We start from the raw sequence: 21554 nt of genomic DNA, 5'->3' as shown, positions 1-21554 counted from the left end.
ATGACCATGTGCAGGTTGTCTTTGCAGGGCCAGAGTGGGATTGATAATCCAATCAGATAACTCGATTTTATTCGTTACGTTATATGCCGCGAGACCAGGGTCAGAAAGGGGTATAAAGCCACAACTCCCAAGGTCGTTGGGGCTGCAACCAGGAAGTGTAATTTGGTCAGTCACTGGAAGTTGTGTGGAAGAATTCATTCAGCAGTCCGACCACCCGGGAATGAGCTCCAGCACACAGGTCTTGCTAAACTACTGGTGTTGTGAGTATATACTATTGGTAGGTGGGTTAATAAAGGCTTTCCACATAAAGTGGAAATTATATCCATAGTTTGTTTTGTGTCGTTAATACCAAATACAGGGTGAGGACCTTAGAGAGTAGTGAGACCCCCTGGTTAAGAATCTTGTACAAGATGGCTGCCCTAATATTAAACATCTGAATCCCAGTAAAAATTATAATACATCATTTAAACAAAGTGGGGGGGGGGGGGAAGAATCAGACCCAGTAAAAATGTTTGTAAATCCCAAGCTTCCTTGGTCATCCATGAAACGCAGGTTGTAAGCTTCCCCTGATATTTGTACATTTACATTATATTCTCATTTTAGAGTTGTTTGTCTTGACCCATTACATGAGTTGAAGTATTTACAATCACTTTAAGATAACCCCAAATGTCTGTCAGAAGCAACACAGATGATCCCACACCATCATCTACTTCCATATTCAATTTGCGCTGGCTTCAGTGTATAGTATATTCAATTGTTACGTTCTGATCCAAGTTGCATATTCATTTATACATCCATGAAATACACCAAAATAGCCTCAAGATTTTTTGCTCAAATCTCCAAGAGATGTTGATTACACATTTTATAGTCTGTCAAAAGCAGGCAAATATGAAGCAAGTAGAATGTTTATTCCACTCGCAAATTCTCATGCATCCACTGAGTTAGTTTTAGGCAGTAGACTACCTCTGGTGCCTTGCCCAATTGGTCATTCTATGAGATAAGATGGCAAATCTTTGCCCATGGAGAGTATCGCAGCTAAGGCCAACTCTGCCTTCAACTGGCATCAATGCAAGTGAGCTTTCCAGCAGGAATGACTGGATATGGATAAGGCATTGGAATCCTGGCTTGGGAATGTTTGGGGGAATCAACTAAGGTTCTATTGAGTAATAACACTTGCACAGAACAGGAATTGAAACTGGAAGTTTCCTGTCCACATGGCTCACTGTTACTTTGGATAGTGCATGGAGTAACTGATCAATCAGTAAAGGCTGGGACTCTTTTCTCCAGAAAGGAGAAAGCTGCGGGGTGCCTTGGCAAAGCTCTTTAACATTATGAAGTAGTTTGATGAGGTTAACATACAGAAAATGTTTGGCGCAATCTAAAAATAGAGTGATAAATATAAGATGGTCACTAATAAATCAAGTAGATAATTCAGGAGATATTTCTTCACCGAGAAAAATGGTTAGAATGTGGAACTTGCTACTACACGGAATATGAGGTGAATAGCACAGGGATATTTAAGGGGAAACTAGTAAAACAAGGGAAAAAGTAGTAGAAAATTATGTTGATAGGCTTAGATGAAGTAAGGTGAGATGAGGCTTGTGTGGAACATAAAACACCAGTATAGACCAAATGGCCTGTTTCTCTGCAGTAAATGTTATGTAATTCTACTAAGTATATTGCAAATGTTTGGTGTGCTTATCAGTAACACAAAGGGCCAAACATATTGGGCAGAATTTTCTGCCTTCTGGGCGGGCCCGACCCAATCTCCGGTGGGCGGGGAGCCGATCCCCGCCGGAGAAGCGGGCCTTGCTGCCATTTTACATGGGTGGGCCAATTAAGGCCCGCCAAGTGTGACGTCCGGCGGGAAGCGCTATGCGCTTCCTGTGCCGGTGGGGGGGATTCCCCAAAAGTGCTGCCTCAGGGAGATCACTTACACTTTTAAAAATATGAAAAATAGAAGAAAAAAAATTTCCTAACATGTCCCCCTCATGTGGCAATGTCACATGAGATGGGACATGTTCATAATTTACATAATAAGTTTATTAAACTTTTAAAAACCCGACATGAAACCTCATCCCGCCAGTGGATGAGGTTTCATGTTTTTTCTATTGCCCGCCGGGGCTCCTGGCCTGCCCGCCAACCATAAGGTTGGACGGGCAGGTCCTTTAATTGTATAACTGATCCTGTCAATAGCCTCAATTGGCCATTGACAGGTCGGCGGGCCCGCTGCTGATTTTGCTGCGTCCCCACCTTCCTGAAAATTTAAATGGGGCGGGATGACGTCGGGGGTTCCGCCTGACATCATCCTGCATCATTTTACGTGTCGGCAAGCGGGCCCCGCCCCCTGCTCACCGACGGCAAAATTCAGCCCATACTAATTCTCCCAAAAATCTGGTAGTTTGCTTTTTACACCTACTATGGTCATTGCTCTTTTGAAATTTTCTTTCTTGTTTCTCCTAAGCTCCATTTGTAATTGTAGAAGCTTTTCCTGCGTCCAATGTTGAAATTAAGACTTTACTCACTATTTCCATTTTTGAAATTAATTTTCAGGATATAAAAATTACTGCCAAGACCACATTTATTTCTTGTCCCTAGTTGTGCTGAGATGATGTTAATAGGCCTCCTCCTTGAATTCAGAGTGATTGTACAACCGAATGGCTTGTTGACCATGTCAGACGACATGAAGGATCAACCGTACTGTGTGGGACTAGAGTCATGTGTAGGCCCGAACTGGTGGAAGTGGCAGGTTCCCTTCTGTGAAACACATTAGTGAAGTAAAGGATGTAAAGTTCTTTATTCTGCTCCAAATACCACATTTAACACTTCCAATGAAATTCTAAGATTGTCTAAGCTGTAGAAGTCTCTGCATTCGCAGGCCTGCAGGGCAGAACTAGCTCTTTTAACGTATCGTATTGCCAAACATTGTTCCATCTCAGGCCAGCCCAAGAACTAGAAAATCTTCATAAACGATGGTGGGGAAGTTCAAATTAATCTTGGGGATTCTGGCCCACAATGCTCTGAACTGGGATTCCAAAACTACTATTAAAGACATCCACTTTCTGTGATGCTTTATAAAAATAAAATATTTTTAGGTTCAAACAACAGCATTAAATCACAAACAAAATCTGGAATGTATAAGGCAACCATGGGGTGAATTTCATGCCCTCCCTCAACCTCGAATACATTTGAAGGCAGGGGGCAAGCAAAATAAAGTGGATGGGCAGCCCACCTCCATTCCTGACCTGTACCCCAAATTACAGGGGGGTGGGAAAGGCGGCAGGCAGCCTGCCAGAGGATCTATTCAGGCCTATTGAGGATCTTAAGTGGACAACTAATGGCCACATAAGGACTTTATTCCACCTCTGCCACAATTATACATGTGGCTGAGGAAAGCAGGTAGTCCAACAGGTTTCATTGTGAGGAGAAAGGCGGGCAGTAAGGGGATGAACCTCCTTTGGGGGTCCCCTGTGCCCATGGGGCACCTGCCCAAGATGGTACCCTCAGTTTGTAGTCCGGTATCAATCTTTCATTCTTCTCGGGACTTCTTGCAGTCTCAGTAGTGGCCACTTCTGCGTCCTGGAGCTGCTGGGGCTAAAAGAGCTGCCGGCTAATCAGATTGGCCGGCAGCTCTTGAGGGGGGGGGGGAGGGCCTTCCTGTCCCTGAAGCGCAGAAGTTCCATTCTTAGCTCACTGAGGCTGCCCCCAGCATATTATCATTGCAGAACAGCCAGATTTAAAGTTGGCGCTGCGCCTACTGACTTTTCCATTGGAGGGTGGGGTTGGGCGAGGAATACACACCCACCCTGTAAAATTCACTGCCTTAAGTAATCATTTGCAATCTGCCACACTGCACCCACATACACGTAATTTCTGTTTTAAAATTCCAAACCTCATCTTATTTTCCTGTTATCACATTTTCAGGTACATTTCATTACATACCTATCCAGAATGGAGCGTGGACAAAGCTGGGATGAAGATGTGGAAACTGATTCAAATCTTGAAATGTCAGCTATAAACACAGGTAATCAAACTGATTGTGCTGCACGCTGGTATACTAACAGATCATGCCAAAAAGCGATCAAGAAGTGTGTTTAGGCCCTAGAGCTCCTTATGTATACCAGGGCAAAGTGTTCCCCTGAGGGAGAGAAGCGCAAATCACTGGCAAAATCACACTTCCATATTTCCTTATGGTTAGTTTCAGGATAGCTAAGGAGGGAGTTAGGGAAAGCACGTTACATTTTAAGGGATTTCTTTACACTTTTTTACTTAAGATAATTTTTGGTTTCCATGTTTCTGGCTACTCGTGTATGTAAGTCATAGATTTGTTACGTTCCAGAATATGTTTTCACTCACCTAGATTCATCGTGTGCCCAGGGGACGAATGAAGATAACATCAGTTTATTGTTCATCAAGCACTCTCACATGACCTCCTTTGTTTTTTAAAGAATAAGTGTCAGAAATTTGAAATGGGCATAAATCTAAAGAATGTGAAAATAAACCAACATGCTATAAACGCAAAACATAAAGGCTGTTATATGATATTAGATCATAACCAAAGTTCCATTGCTAACCAGATGTTTATACTAGTATTAATAGAAAAGTTGTTTTTTTACCCGGGACCTCGAAATAGCGGCATTCCTTGGCCCCTGAGTCTTTTCTTCCTTCTAACAATCTACAGCATATGTTCAAACTGTTTTATTTTTGCTGATCTCTTAATTATGTATTATTGAGTGATTTAAAATTATGTTAATTTACAGCTAACTCAAGCTGTCAATAGTAGCAAACCTTGGTCTTCAGATTCAGGAATTATCCACCAATCAGAGGCAGCTTTGACTTCTGATCTTTTGCTGAAACCTAGGGAGCAAGTGACAAAAAAAGTGCCAGTGCAAAAAGGGACCGAGTCACGGAGGCTTTGCAGACTGGATTAGCAGGACAAGGAGGTAGCATGTGGCCCTGCAGGCTATAGTTTGGACACCCTGCATCTACAGGTTTTAATACTCAAGCTTTCAAGTTTCACCTACTCTTTACTTCTTGATCTCACTTTCATTCTTGCTCTCTTCAACCTTTGGTGCTGTCCTGCACAAAAGATTTACATAATCGATATTCAAGATCAATACAGATGCATCAGGTTAAAACAAAACGAATGAACATATTTAGAAAAGTTCAAGAGAAAGAAATAGCAAAATATGTTGAAAGGTTGAGCTGAAGTAAAGTGGCAGGATGCGCATGTGGAACCTAAACATTAGCATAAACTTGCTAATAAACAGCATAAGGCCTGTTTCTGGGCTGTAAAATCCGATGTAATTTTTTGTTGGAGTTATATCATTTAGCCGCTCTGTTCTGTCCACGTGGATAGAAAGAGCAGCATTACAACCAATAATTGTGCTTCCAGGTCCAAAAGGGGTAATAAATGACTGGAGAAAGTTTAAGCTGGAGAGTGAGGACCAAGAAACCACTCCTTCAAACAAAAGGCAACTCCTTAGGCAACTGTCATCACCATACCGATCTCTCAGTAAAGACCAAGGCACAAATGAGAAATTCAGTCGTAAGGTAAGCTAAAACAGGCAAGACAATTGTTTATACAGCAATGTACGCAGTATTCAAATCAAAATAGATAAACTGGAGTCAATAATTTGTGGAAAGGATATGGATGAAACATGGCTGCATAGAGAAAAGATTAGCAACTAAATATTGCAGGATACAACACATTTAGGGAAGGAAGGAGGGGAAGTGGAGGAGCTGTGCCACTGAAAGTTGCAAAAAGGATGTAACTAACAGTAACGTAAATACAAAATCCATATGGATTGAGTTAAAAGATAAGAAGGGATCCATCACACCCGGAGGAATATCTATAGACCACTAAATAGTGGAAGGGAATTCAAAGGAAGAAATATGTAGGAAAATCCAAGAGGTGAAAAATAGGCACAGAATAATAATCATGGGAAATTTCAACCACCCCAATAAAGAAGGAAGAAGCAGCAAAAGAAGAAATCATCCCATTTTTACAGTGTAGACAGGGCTCCTTTTTAACTCAGTACTTAAGAGACTCAACAAGAAAAGAATTACTGTAAGATCTTGTATTGAACCAGAACAACTGGGAGAGGTAAGAGTAGGGGAATATCTTGGTAATAGTGATCACAACATAGTAAGGTTCAAGATTAGGATCGAGACTGACATAGTGGGATAAAGATTAAGCTAATAGATTGGAAAAGAGCATATAATGATGAAAAAAGGAGGAAACTAAAGAAGATAGACTGGAAGAAAATTTTGAAAAACAAAGGGAAACCTTTGAGCATTCTAGAGAAATGTATTCCAGTAAAAGCCAAAAACAATCCAGCTAGTTATGTGAACTTGGATGAATAAAAAATGAAAGAGAATACTGAATCTAAAGAAAAAAGGATGTAAAAAGTACTTAATTACTAAAGGAAAGGAGGACAATAGGGAACATGAAGAACTTAGGGGAGAAGCTAAAAAAAATCGGGAAAGTAAAAAGAAATTATTAAATCTATTTATCATGGAATATAAAGGAGATTAGATGAATACATGATCAAAAAGAAGAATAGAAAGATGTACTGAAAGGGAGAGGGGAAACAGATAGAACATGGGAGGAGGCCAGTGTGGAGAATGAACACCAGTACAGGCTGTTTGGGTCAAATGACCTGTTTTTGTGCTGTATATTCTAGGTAATACAGTTTTATTTTTGAGTTATGATTTAATAGCAAGGCATCAGCAAATAAAATAGCACCAGTGTAACAAAGCTAGACAAACAAGAGCAATTCATCTGGAGTGAACTTGTTCATTTTACACCAAAAATTGAACTTAATTTCAAGCATCTCCCACCTAAAGATAAACACTGTGCCCTGGAGTTTCCACAAGGTTATGCTGGTTTTCTCAGTGATAGTCACCTGAAATTGGTATAACCAGCACAAAAGATTATGTTCAGTGCAAATCAACTTTCCATGATCTTTTGTGCTGGTTTTAAAAAGCATTGCACTGGGCAAAGACCCTGTCCAGGTAACTGTCCATGTTCCCAGGATGAATTAATCATCATTGGGAGTTTTTGCTAACTGCGCTCATTTGAGGAGGTTCTAAAAATTAAGCTGATTCTTTTGGGTGTAAGGGAAGCTAATTAGAATGTTTTAAAAGATTTTGAATATAATTTCTTCTAATTTACTAAGAACTGACTGTTGTGCCCTAATATAACTAGCATATGGCACTGTATATTTTTTAAAAATCATTTTCAGTGCCTTAAAATGGAGATACTCACAGGTGGTAGATTGACACTAACTAAAAATGCTTATTTTTTTGTGATAAACACACTTTCAGTTGTAATAACCAAACTGCACCAAGTTGCCATTTTAAGTATACCAAGGAGTTCTGTTTAAAGGAAAAATTATTTTTTTAAAATTATGTTTTAAAACACTGCCTGATTGTGCTGGTTCATGGCAGATTTGCAATCATTGGAAATGCTAATGAATTGGAGTGGAACCCCAAAGCAAAAAATACTTTTCAAAATGGACACAACTTTGGGGGCAATTTTATACCTAATTCACCAGTTGGGCCCAAAATAGAAACTCTACCCCTAGAATTGTGGCTCATTTCACTCTTTCTGATTATAAATTTTGGTTCTAATTTTTCTCTGGTGTTTACCCACTAACTAAAGCCTGTTACGCTCATCAGCATGTGAACTGCCAATTGGTTGGGTTAGCGTTTGGAGTAACCTAGGTGATCAAAGTATATGCTGGGTTGCCAAATGTCAAATGTTAGAGCCGACTATCTAGTTCCCATCATTGTGAAACCTGGTCTCACAGGATCACGTAAATTGAGGCATTTGTACAATTCAGTTTCTCAGGTTCTCTCTCCCATCACAGTTATTCATTCATACTAAAAACATTTCACGGCCAGCAGATTATAGTTCATCAACAACAGAATATGTTCTTGATAACTGAATTGTGATAAATATATTCATCAATTCGCTTCTGCCTCTTTATCCAGAGTCAGGACGAGAAAATTGGCAAAGAATAGCCCTCAATTCTGAGCACTAAGAAAGCTCTGAAAACGAAACATCCTTCAAAGATTTTCTTATCAATTTCATGGGGTGTGGGCATCACAGGCAAGGCCAGTATTTGTTGCCCATCCCTAATTGCCTTTGCCAAGGTGGTGGTGAGCCGCCGCCTTGAACTGCTGCAGCCCATTGGCTCTACGTACTCCTACAGTGCTGTTAGGGAGTTCCAGGACTTTGACCCTAACTCTACTATGACTTGGAGAGGAACTTACAGGTAGTGGTGTTTTCATGCACCAGCTGCCCTTGCCCTAGGTCACAGGTTTGCAAGGTGCTGTCAAAGGTTGTTTGGTGAGTTGCTGCAGTGCATCTTGTATATGGTACACACTGCTGCCACTGTGCGCTGGTTGTGGAGGGTGTGGATGTTTAAGTTAGAAGATGGGTGCCAATCATGCGGGCTGCTTTGTCCTGGATGATGTCGAGTTTCTTGATTGTTGTTGGAGTTGCACTCATCCAGGCAAGTGGAGAGTATTCCATCACACTCCTAACCTGTGCCTTGCAGATGGTGAATAGTATCAAGGATAATGTCCGAATTTCCCTTACACATTGGCGTGATATAATCACAGCACTGCTATAATTTTCATCAACACAGAAACTAATGCAAAAACAGTTACAGCACTAACATTAGGGAAAAACCAATAACTAACAAGCAAGAAATAATCATAATGTCCATGTCCACCTTTTCAAAGTGGTGATTGACATAGTGGTGCTGCTCAACAATGTACAATATTACTATATAAGATTACAATTCTGCACACTGTGCTAAGGGAAAATTATGAAATAACATGCAACACATTCTTTAATAGATCAAGTCAAATCCAAAACAGTTAGAAACATTATTTTATCCACCTTTTGTTCTTGAAGAACAGAATCCTTAAAAGGAATTCAGAATAAATGATTAAGAACACGTGCTTGGTCTTCCCACAATAAATTAACGTTCTAATTGCAAACCTTAAAACCATTTTTTTCAAACCACAAAATACAGATGAGTGTGCAGGAATACGAAATGATCCAGGGCAAGGAAGATGAAGCCTGCCTTCGTAAATACCGCAAACAGTGTATGAAGGAAATGCATCAGCAGCTGAGCTTCGGGCCTCAGTTTGGAGTGGTCTATGATCTAGAGAGCGGCGAGCAATTTTTGCAAGTGATTGAAAAAGAATTGAAAAAAACCACCGTGGTGGTGAACATTTATGAAGATGGAGTGAAGGGCTGCGATTCTCTGATTAATTGCTTAACATGCCTTGCTTTGGAGTACCCCTTGGTCAAGTTCTGTAAAATAAAGGCCTCCAACACCGGGGCTCGTGACCGCTTCTCTGATCATGTCCTCCCAGCATTATTGGTGTACAAGGCGGGCGAGCTGATAGGCAACTTCATACGCATCACTGAGCAGCTGGGTGAAGAATTTTTTGCGGTGGATGTTGAATCCTTTCTAAATGAATATGGCCTTTTGCCAGAAAGGGAATTCACTGCTTGTGAAAACGCCAGTGATGGTAGCGATGTAGATATTGAATAAATCCCAGTACAGTAAAGCCCAACTCAGATTTCATAGTTTCATAGGGGAAAAATTAATCTTAAGCACTCTCTGATCTCAACTGATCGTATTCTGGGGTTTCAATATTATGTAATGAGGACAATGAAACAGCTATTTGCTTGCTACCAAGTTTTTGCCTCTATATCTCACTTGTAGATTTCATATTTAGATTTACAAACATGTGTAGTGCTAGTGGTACTAACTTATACTGCATGCACTTTTCATTCTCCTCATAAAGGGAAAAAGAGAATATCGTCAGTTGAACATCGAGTCTTAAATATCGTTGCTACACTTAACCTTCACAGCATACTGGTGAGAAATTACTGTAGTTCTGCTAACGTTTAGGTGTGTCATGGCATGGAATACTTTTCCTGGCCATCAAGAGCATGGATACATAGCTATAGGTAGATGTTTGTAAGTAAATCTGGACTAATAGTTCAGCTCCACTTCTACTAAGATTTCGCTATAAAACCTTTAAAATATACTGGCAAAAAAACAAGAAAAATCTAGTAGACAGTTCGCTCCTTCGTCCTGGCAGCTACCATTCCTGAGATCATGACTTTTGTCCTAGTGCCACAGTACCCCTGTGGATTCTATTCTTAAACTGGTTTTGCATCCATGGACAAACTGCAGCCCCGATCTTAAGATAAGTTTGGCATCACATTACACTTGTACATTGTGACATACATTGCTCTCCCTCATTTTGTTTTTAGAGGCATTTTGAGCTTTTGGCGGCCCACACTCCCCTGTGTGCTGCTGTGAAAAGATTATGCAGGACCTACTTATTCTAAATTGATAACTAGCACAGATGCTACCAGCAAAGATTCAGGGATCAGTGAATGATAAACTACAAATGTTATAAGAGTTTGACCTAAAGTCCTGGGCTGCAAAACTTTCACGCGTAGCCGCCCATATTTCTGGGGCTGTATATGCCGTTTCAGGTCCAGAATGATGTGTGAACTCTGTGTGCACACTTAGGATGCACGTTGCACTTGGTGAGCTCGTTGGTGTGGGTGTTGGGAGTATGTGCCAGAAGTATCCTGAATAGGCAAGATTGTGACCTTAGTGTGTAACACACTGACTTGATTATAGCTGTGCCATTTTTGACCACAGTGCTCCAGCTAACACACTCATTTAAACTCCCATGTGTTCAGCAGCAGGAAGGACATGCCACCAGTGCTATTTAAAGGGATCATCACTTACTTTCAAGATCATTGCTGATTTATTTCTACTGGTTGTTGCTGAGTTAGTAGAAGTGCTTGGTAGTTTGCACTGTTATTTAAAGTTGCCGAAGTCTACAGGGAGTCATGTGGCACCTGGTGAAGGTCCTGGTTCTCACTTTAAGGTTCTGATCACAGCACTTGCTCCCCTTTAGCCTGCAACATGACAGGGAGAATAAACAGAGGCAGCACACAAGAGGACAATTTCTTGAAGGGAGACAGGGAGAAGGATTTTCACCAGAAGGCCACATTCATCCAGGGTCTTCAGGAAGCAATTCTCTTGCCTCATCTTCAATGAGGAACAGTGTGTACCCCTCTGCTTCACTAAAATCTGGCACCAGTTGCAGGCAGATCTCCAACTTTTGAACAGGGAGGGATGAGGATTGCCAGTGACCATAAAGGTGACTGTGACCATGAACAACTTCACATTGGGCTCCTTCCCGGCTGGAAGATCTCCAATATCTCGCAGTCCACTCTTCAATAAGGGAGGTGGCTAGTGCACTGTATGTGAAGAGAGGGGAATACATTGCACTAGAAAAGTGCAAGTGGAACATGCACGTGACTTCACCTGGAAAAGCAGGTTCCCCCATGGGGCAGGATGCCTATTACTGCACATACATTGCTTTGCAGGCACCACATCTAAATTCAGAGAGGTACTACAACTGCAAAGGGTTCAACTCCCTCAATGTACAGCTGATGCGCAACCATGTTCAGCGCATCATGCAGGTCAATGTCTGGTATCCTGGCATTGTCCACTGTACCATCAGCATCTGAACCACCATGAGACACCAAAGGATGACAAGGACTATCTATTGACCACCCAATGTCTGACTCTGATGTGCAACCCATGCACATGTGGGCAATATCTAAATAATGAGATCCATGCTGCCATACGAAAGGGCATCGAGCAGACCATTGGCGTATCCACCAAAGCATATGTCACGATTTGTCATGGCCTGGTGTATCCTGCATAGCCTAGCCTTTGCCACCAGATATATGTTAAGCAGCTGAGAGGGTGAAAGAGGAGATAAGGCAAACAACAGATCCCCTTTCTGGCCAAGTTGTCTGTGATAGGTTCACCTGATTGCGATTCCAGTGAACACACCAATGCCCCATTCACTAACAGTCCCACACCTTACTCTCCCTCAGATACTGACCATCACAGCATCTCCTTAGCCACTGAAATAAATGACACCACAAAACAAGCATTCCAAACCAACTTTATTAAAGACCATCCAATATTCCATATAAAAGTCATCTAATAACCCTTCTGAATTCTTTTAGTGCCCGTCTTCCATGTGCCTTTGCCTACACTAGTGCTCCAGGCAATGCTACCCTTGTGGCTGCGATATGGCTGGTGGAAGGCTACTGACTTTCAGCAGAGCAGACTGCAGATGGGCTGTCAGGAGGATCTCTCATAGCTTTAACATGAGGTGGCCTGGCTTCCAACTAAACCATTGTGGCAGCAGTCTGGGGTGGCTGGCCAACAGGCAATAGCAAAGGTGTTGGAAGAGTGGGTGGTGATAGGACAATGAATACTGTCATCCAGGGCAGCAGATTCTGGCTCCACAGAGGCACTGCCCATCCCCTGGGGCAGCCCCTCAGCTGTTATAGTAATTGGTTGAGGGACAGATTGTGGAGTGCTGTGAGATTATGCCCTTTGAGCACTGGTACCAAACTCACGATGGCAGGAGTCTGAGCCTGCATGACAGAAAGCTACACATCCATGTTAACAAACTGAGCTCGCATGACTTCAGTCTGAAATTCCACTACAGGTACAGCACTCAAGGCATTGCATGCTTGCTGCTTGCACTATAACAGAAGCTGAGATATCAGCCATTAGACACAGAATAATGGCTGGGTTTACAAGTGTTCTCATGGGGTTGGCTACCATTTCAATGCTGGAAAAGGATGGGTTCCAAGCTCTGTACAAAGCCATGTGCAAGGCTGGTGCCAGACTCCTTCATGCTCCTTGGCAATGACCACAGGCTTTCTGGCAGGTCTGCCAATGCACCAAGTATTTCTGTGTGCATGCCCATCATTCTCTTTCTATAGACAACTCCATCAAAGTCCTCAACTGAATCCTCTGCAGCAGAACTTGGTTGCAATCTTACCCTCCAACAAACTGGCACCTGTGCCATCCTTTCCCCCTGCCCTGGGTGCACACCATTTGTGCCTGGTCTTTCACCACATGCAGACTCCATCTGCAATTATTCTCTAAAGCATGTGGAGTGTCAATATCGGAGCTGGAGGCTGCGAGCGTCACAGTGAGTGATGGTGTTTCTTTGTCCTCAGTCACTGCCTGCTCTACTACTTCTTGCTTCTACACCACTGCCTGGTTAGGCTGCAGGCCATAGGGGTCCAAAAGGCGAAAGGCACAAGGGTAGGGTTGCAGTGAGGGAAAGGAGGGAGAGCAAGAGATGCATCCTTAATCCACCTGCAGCTTATAAGTCAGAAGAGATTGTTGGATGAGGGGGACTTGGGATGTGAGAAGCATACCATCATCTTCAATGGTTTCATCTCCACTGCAGGCCAAAGCTACAGTCATGGCCATCTCAGTGATGGCGAGCACCACCTCCTCAACCGGGATAAGGACATACAGTGGTGTCTATCTCCCGCCGGTTAGACCCTGCTGCCTCTGGTTATGTACCCCTTGTCCTGAAAGAAAGAAGCATGTCAGTGAGTGTGGTTGCAATCTGCTGGAGTAATGTGGTCGTCATGGTTGAATAACTGGCCGTGTGTGTAAGCTGTGAGATGTGGGTGTGAGGCTTGCAGCAGTGTTGAGTGTGCAAGTGTGAGGTGAAGCTATGAATGTGAAGTAGGAGTTGTGGTTGATAGATATTGTGCTGTAACTTCCAACTAAAGCCCGCAAGAATTAGAAGAAATAAATGCACACTTACCTGGTCTTGAAAATTACATTGACACTTCCATTCACCGGAGCTGCTTGGGGCCTGCATCTAAAGACTGCTCACAGGCCCCAGCGAAGTGTAGCTCTAGCGGATTCATGGAGGCCACGCCCCCTTTTTGAAAGCACTTGCTGGTGTATAGCAGGTGAGATTAAAGGGCCAGGGAAATTGGCAGGCCAAGGGAAGGTACCTGTCCGAGGTAAGTGGTTAGGATCTGGCGAGTGGAGGTGTGCAGGGGCGATCTGGAGTGGGGAGTGAGGGGGTCAGTTGGAGGGGGTCAGAGGCCTGTGGGGGGAGTGGGGTTTGAGGTATGGGAGGGGTTTTGTGTACAGGGCAGTGGTGGGTAGGTTCAAGGTCAGGGGGAGTTGGAGGTCCATGCTGGGGCGGGTCAGAGGTCCGGGGATGTTGGAGGTCTGGGGAGCTTTGAGGGGATGGGGGTCAGAGGTCTGGGGGGGGGGAGGGGGTAGGATGGTTCGTAGGGAGTGGGTCTGAGATCGGGGGCAGGAGGAAATTTGGAAGTCTGCAGGAGCTGAGGGGGGTTTCCAAGGTCAGTCGAAGGTCCGGGAGGGTGGGAGTGACTGGGGGTTGGAAATCTGTGGGGGTTGGGTTCTGGCTTGCTTTAAGTGGTAGTAGCCATTCATGAACTTGGGCCCCCTGCTGAGGGATGCAGCCACTCAACAGTGCCTTTAGTGCTGGGCTGCATGCTACTAACATTTAATCCTGCATCGTAACCCCTGGACCCATTTTCAGCAGCTGTAGAATTTTTCCTCCTTGGTCTCATCAATAATAATTAAAATGCAGTGAATGGAAAAGTCTTTTTGGAAAGAGGATTGAAAGGCACAAAATGCAGTTGAGCGAACTTTACTGTACCGGTCACCATTATCTTAATATGTTTTTTATTCTGCTCTCCCCATTTCCCAGCCCCACCACTCTCATCCCACCTCCATATGCAGATCACAGCTATTAACCATGTTACAAATAGTCCAGTTTTATTACACAGTATCTTTCTTTAATGTATTTTATAAAAATATGTAAAAATGTACCTGTATGAACATGAAATGATTGTTATAGCTTTATTACTTATTTGGATGTGTTTTAATAGCATCTAGAATTTAGCTTTAATAAAATTGTATTGGAAATGAGAAATAGATTAAAACTGAATAAAAAAAACCATGTAATCTGCAGGTAATCTAAGTTATCAGTTACCTGTTCTCTTAGACCCAGCAATGAAATCCACACTCTCTAAAGATAATACTAAATATCTGTCATAAATAATCCAATGTTATTTCAAAATGATTTATCCCACTAAATTTTTCCAAACAACTTTCACTTTTGTGTTGCATAAATAAATGATTTCTGCAAAACTAGTTCACTGTTTGTAGGGAAAAATTTGTAAAATTTCTTTACACATTGAAGGTCTCTGAATACAAACAATAGTTCAATAAAGGTGAAACTTTCAGCAATATGTGTCTGAGATTTTTTTTTCAGAAAAGGTTATTGCATTCCAAGAAAATGCTGAAAATGAGGAAGAGGATAATATGGCCCCATACCAAACTGGGGATTAGGAGAGGATTAAGGAATTATCTCTAGTGCATATCTACAATTCACTGAACAGTAATCCTAGGAGCACAGCGTATTCACATGCCAGAATCAAGATTGTGAATACAGTTCCCAGCAGGTACGGCAAATTGCTTATGTCTAATCGGATGCCAAATGCTAGTGCTGTACTTCATCCCTTTAGAGAGAGAAAATCAACCCAAAGCAATTATCCCACTTCCAAGTAATTGATTCAGATCAACACTGGTATAAAAACCTGGTACATATTTTGGAAATCTGCCTTCTGTGGACATAGCAAACAGAAAAAGCTCAGTGTTTGGAACATCCAGTTTAATTATGAAGAGAGACTAAAGAAACTAGGGCTCCTTTCACTGGCACAGAAAGAGAAACACAGGTATTCAATATTAAAAAAGGTGTTGATAATGTAAATAGGGATACTAATTTTTCCTGGCCTATGAGCCATAAATTTGAGATTTATTATGCAGGAAGCTCTTAGAACATAAAATGCCCTACCAGAAACCAGAGTATTAGCAGAATCCATAATGACTTTTAAAAAGATGGATTTTAAAAACTCAAAATATGCTGTGGAGAACGAGAAGGGGAATGGGACTAAAATGTGCTGATTGAGAAAATCAGCACAGGTACAATATGTCAAATTGTCACTTTCTGAACTTTAAAATGATTCTAATCAGTGAGGGAGAAAAGCTTCCAATTGAATTGAAAACTGACACTAATGTTTTCAAGTGGGGATATTCCAATGGAAGGAGTATGGCTGTTGACTTAGGAAATGGAGGATAAATTGAATTCCATGGAAGAGCAGTGCGAATGAACTTCTTTACAACAAAAATCAGAGCTGACACTCATGTGCAGCACAGAGGGAGTGCTGCACTGATGGATACAGTGTGCACAGTAGAGTTGTCAAACCAAGACTCTGTTAGGGTAATGTAAAAGGTCCGATGGCATTATTTTAAGAACAGCGTGGGCGTTAGCCCCGGTGTTTTGGCCAATATGTATCCCTCAATTAACATCTCAAACAAATTATCATTGTTATCACATTATGGTTTGTGGGCACTTGCCATGTGCATATTGGCTGCTGCATTTTCTACATTACAACAGTGACTATATTTTTAAAAAAGTACTTCATTGGCTGTAAAGTGCTTTGAGGTGTCCGGTTGCAATGACAAGCACTATGTAGATGCAATTTTTCTTCTTTTTAAATAGGAGTTGGCACACATCTTGCCCCATGGACTGGGAGGACATCCTCTGCCAGTGACCCTGAAGGTCACAGCCGTGCTCAATGTTTTTGCCTGTGGATCGTTCCAGGGATCCACAGGGGACCTATGAGGCATCTCACAGTCCTCAGCACATAAATGTATCAAGGTGACAGATGCCTTCTAGAGTAAGGCTCATCATTAAATTCACACTCTATGAAGTAGTTATGCTGCTAGATTTTTGGGGTTTGCAGCTACCTCAGACTTCTCTAGAGTACACGGTGCAATCCATTGCACACATGTGGCTTTGAGAGTTCCATGGTAGCAGCCCCTGATGTTCATTAACAGGAAAGGGTTCCACTCCCTGAATGTTCAACTGGTGTGCGATCATCAGAAGCACATCATGCATGTTTGTGCCAGGTGCCCTGGAAGTTCCCATGACTTATAGATCCAAAGTCACTCTCAGATGCCTCATATATTAAAAGGGCCTCAGCAATTACAGGGGATGAGGGGTCCCAAACAATGACTCATGACACCCACACATCGCCCTCAGAGTGCCTCGGAAGAGAGGTACAATGCGGCGCATAGGTCAACACAATGCATCATCGAGCAGACCACTGGCATCTTTAAGATGCACTTCTGATGCTTGGACCGCTCAGGTGGGGCTCTGCAGTACTCTTCACAGAGGGTGCCCCGCATAATCGTGGTCTGTCGTGCCCTTCACAACCTGGCGCTTCAAGGGGGGTCCCTTGCCAGGAGGAGACATGGAGGAGGCTTGGAGTTCCTTGGATGAAGAAGAGCAGGTAGAGCAAGAACCTGAAGAGAGAGATGAGGGTCAGCTTCCACGTGAAGGTGCCATCGAAGAAGCACGATGTGGAAGACGTGCCTGTGCCACACTGATAGCCACAAGATTCCAGGAGTAAGGTGTAGACAGCAGGACACTGCCACTTCCTTCTGTCCCTTAATGCTATGCCAGTGCACTGAAAGGCCTTTACAATCAGAGAGAGCAAGCTCAGCACTCAGACTTGCACCTTCAACCTTCATGATTCACCAGGTCCTAATCTTTGGAAAGGTCAGTGGTGAACCCTGTATCTGTGTGCTCCATGTTGTTTTGTAAGAAGTAGAGGTTATTAATGCATTTTGCAAACATTTCCAGTAAAGAGTTTGACATAACACAAGGGTTGAATAAATATCATGACTCAGCTACACACCACGAATATGAGGCTCACAAAGGGAGGCGAACCGTGAGTGGGAGCATGGCTCACCCTCACTATAAGAGGGCACAAAATGCATATGCATGATGCTTTCAAATGACGAGACCATTCTCATGGGAAGCAAATGTATTTACAAAGGTGTATGATATATGCAGTGAGTGAACACCCATGACCCAGAGTGATGTCAAAGCTTCTCATTGCTTCTAACCCTACTACTACGTCTAGGTGCATCCCTGACATCCACAGCAGAGATGGAGGTAGCCTGCTGACTGCTAAGCCCTGTTGTCTTTGATGACTTTGGCAGGCGTCCTCTAGAAGGCTGAGACCTAGAAGGCCCCGGCCTGCTTTGGATCTCCTGTTGTGGGGCAGATGCAACCTCCTTGGCCAGTACAGTTTGGGGTGATGGGGTCACAGGCAGAAGGGATTGGGATCGGCTAACTCTCTGTCACCTGGATGGATGGTCCCCGGGTCTCCAGTTGCTGGTCCTCCTCCCTGTTGGTGCCTGAGGGCCCTGCCTGACTCCCTGAGAAGGGCCACCTGGAGCAAGGTCAATGTGCCCCACCCCCCCTCGACTAGCTACTGATGGATCCCACCAATGCGTATAGCGATGGAGTGCAGCTTCGAATGCAAATCCGGCAAACTCTGCTTGACCAAGGTCTCCAAGGTGGCCAAGACCCTTCCCACCCATCTTGAGGCGCTAGCATGTCGGAGCCATGACATCAGACAGAGCACGTATGGACTCTTCCATCCTTTTGTCTAGTCTGTTGACTGTCTCTCGCAACTCTACCTGATATTCCGCTGCCTGTCGTGCCGTCTCCAGCAAGTTAGAGATGGCCACTTGCAGAGGCTCATCATCTGACTCATACTCAGCAGGTGCCTGGTCCCTGGTGTCCAGTAGTTCTCCGAGGGCCAGGCACCTGTGGTGTCACAGCCTCCAACTGCTGCAGAGACACGTCAGTGAGGTGTTCCCCAGAATGTGACCCCTGAGCCTAATCTAGATCCATGGCGCACTGGGATGTGTGTCTCTGCACTGATGGAGAGTGCGGGTGAATGCAGTGACGGTTCTTCCTCTGATGCATCCCTCCCCACTGCCCAGCGGGAAATGCGCTATGAAACCTGCCTGCCGCCGCACTTAATCTCCAGAAGGGAAGATTCCACTCATGAAATCAACTAAAAAAAAGAATCAAGGCATTAAGAGACAATTTAATAGAAAAATGTAGTCATGTTATTTTGAATTATGTCAGTTCTAACTGCTGCTAACCCTGCCAAAGTACACAGGATTGGGAGGTGGGGAAGAGGTCTATTCATTTAAATAGCAATGATAGGGTAGGGGAACTCCAGGAGGTGTTAAGATTCTTTAATTCCTCTTCAGCATCAACACTTAAGAGTGTGGTGTGAGGAAAGCCTTTCTTGCCAAATTGGGCACAGCTGCTCACGATTTACCAGCATAAACTTTGCCCAAATAAAGTTTTTGAAATTTGTTCCTCACTGATTTTGATAGAGACTAAGAGAGAAGCATTCCACCATTTTATTTTAGTGGAACACTTCATTGTGCACACTGCAGACATTCAGGCTGCAGAATCTATCCCCAGCTCATAGAATCACAGCTTTGGGCAAGAATAATAAGCCTACAGCCAGTTTGAGAGACAGGCCAAGGCCTTCAAGGAGAATCTTAAAAAAACATGAGAATTCAATGGATAAACTTATGCATATTGTGAAAAGGGTACATTTTTATTTGAAACTTTATTTTGGATACAAGAATTTTCAGCTATTCAGAAAAGTGGCTTATAAAAAAAAAAGTGCTTTGACTGATTAGACTAGTTTATCAGTGAACTATGATGGTAAAAGGTTTTTCTATTATGAAATGTTAACATGCTTAAATTCATTTCCCCATTATGTAAGCTATAGACAGGTTTCATTGCAATTGTTGACATCACAAGTTTTACAGGAAGTACAAGCCATGTGCAAGACCTTGTAATATATATATAGGGTAAGCTGGGTTAGAAGGAAAAAGGTTGCATGATTTCTTGATTGATCATGTCCTTCATTTGTATATCTGGCAACTGCATCAAGGTTAGATAGCTAAGTTAACACAATACACTGACAAATTGTATAGTAGATTGTAAAATTATCTCATTGGAAATGCCTGCCATGAAAAGTTCACCATCTAATGTACGAATGCCAGTTCTCCTCAAAGTATCTTGAAGTCAATCTTTTCTATTGTATATTTAAGTGATATCTGTGAAGTGGTCCATTATCTATGCAGGTTACATTGCCCTGTATGTTGTAACTTTTTATTGATAAAACAGTCTGTCAGGTTTGAATCAGGATGGATAAGGGGTGGAGAGCTCTGCAAAAGATGTAGCATTACATGGAAGCAAACTGGCCATATGGCCCTAAGATAAAAGCAAAATATTGTGCATGCTGGAAATCTGAAATAAAAACAAAAAATGCTGGAAAAACTCAGGTCTGGCAGCATCTGTGGAGAGAGAAACAGAGTTAACGTTTCGAGTCCATATGAATCTTCTTCAGAGCTAAAGAGTCCGAGCTAAAGAAGCTAAAGACTCTGAAGAAGTCATGTAGAATCGAAACGTTAACTCTGTTTCTCTCTCCACAGATGCTGCCAGGCCTGCAGAGTTTTTCCAGTGTTTTCTCTATTTATTTTGGCCATATGACCCAATCAACCATCAAAGTCTGTGGTGAAATAGGTGATGAGCTAGAGCTGCTGGAGTTGACTTTTATCTCCACAATGAACTGGAATGTTGTCAAAACAGCTAGCCTTCATCCGGAGCCCTATATAGACATGAACTCCTTATTTATTCCTATAGGTTTATTATAGAAACATAAGAATTAGGAGCTGGAGTAGGCCATATTGCACCTTTAGCTTGTTCCACCACCATTTGATAAGATTTTGGCTGCACTTCTACATAGCTACATGGCTAGGTTGGTAACACTCTCATCTCTGAGTCACAAGGTTCAAGTCCCACTCCAGGACATGAGCACAAAATGAAGGCTGACATGTCTTTCGGAGATGTTAACCCGAGGCCCAGTTTGCCCTTTCAGGTGGATGCAAAAAATCACATGGCACTATTTCGAAAAAGAGCAGGGGAGTCACCCCGGGTGTCCTGGACAATATTTAACATCACAAAAACAGATCATCTGGTCATTATCACATTTTTGTTTGTGGGAGCTCGTTGTACACAAATTGGTGGCCATGTTTCCTATATTACAACAATGACCATACTTGGCTGTAAAGCACTTTGGGATGTCCTGTGGTTGTGAAAGGCGCTATGCAAATACGAGTTTTTTTTTGTGTCTCAATCCCCTTAGTGCCCAAAAATCTACTGATCACACTCTTGAACATACTCATCAACTGAGCATCAATCAGCCCTCGGAGGTACAGAATTCCTAAGATTCAAAATCCTATGTGTGAAGAAATTTCTTCTCATTTCAGCCCTAAATGGCTTATCCTAAAACTATGACCTCTTACTTCTAGATTCTCCAGTAAATAGCCAAGGCCCAAATACTGATCCTAGTGCCAGTCTACTAGTCATACCCTTTTAATACTCAAGAGTATAGCAAAACAGATCGTTGACCATCTATATTTCTAGGGCTACATCTTCCGGGTGGCGAGCTGGGGGTGCCGACATATAAATTGATGCAGGGTGACATCAGGCAAGCGTCCCAACGTCACCCCGCATCATTTACATTTTCAGCCCGGCAGGTACGCAGCCAACTCAGCTGTGTGCCCGCCAACCTGACAAAGGCCACTTAAGGCCATTAATAAAGTTATTGAATCAATCAATGGGCCTGCCCGTCCAACCTTAAGGTTGGTGGGCAGGCTGGGAGC

The 21554-nt window shown here is 42.9% G+C and overlaps 1 protein-coding gene across 2 annotated transcripts in view; it reads left to right on the top strand.

Annotated features, from left to right (window-relative positions):
* The window catches only part of LOC144692468 (phosducin-like), a 44222-nt gene extending 33995 nt beyond the window's left edge, over positions 1–10227 (top strand). For both annotated transcript variants that reach the window (XM_078561370.1, XM_078561371.1), the window contains 3 exons: positions 3925–4024; positions 5396–5553; positions 9051–10227. In XM_078561370.1, coding sequence (XP_078417496.1) covers positions 3952–4024; positions 5396–5553; positions 9051–9578 — 759 coding nt within the window. In that variant the 5' untranslated portion in view covers positions 3925–3951 and the 3' untranslated portion in view covers positions 9579–10227. The remainder of the gene's footprint in view (positions 1–3924; positions 4025–5395; positions 5554–9050) is intronic.
* The last annotated feature ends 11327 nt before the right edge of the window (positions 10228–21554 follow it).

The sequence above is a fragment of the Cetorhinus maximus genome, chromosome 17, assembly GCF_964194155.1.
Source record: "Cetorhinus maximus chromosome 17, sCetMax3.hap1.1, whole genome shotgun sequence".
NCBI classification, from domain to species: domain Eukaryota; kingdom Metazoa; phylum Chordata; class Chondrichthyes; order Lamniformes; family Cetorhinidae; genus Cetorhinus; species Cetorhinus maximus.
Note: the sequence above shows the minus strand (reverse complement) of the source record. Positions and strands in the feature narration are given on the sequence as shown.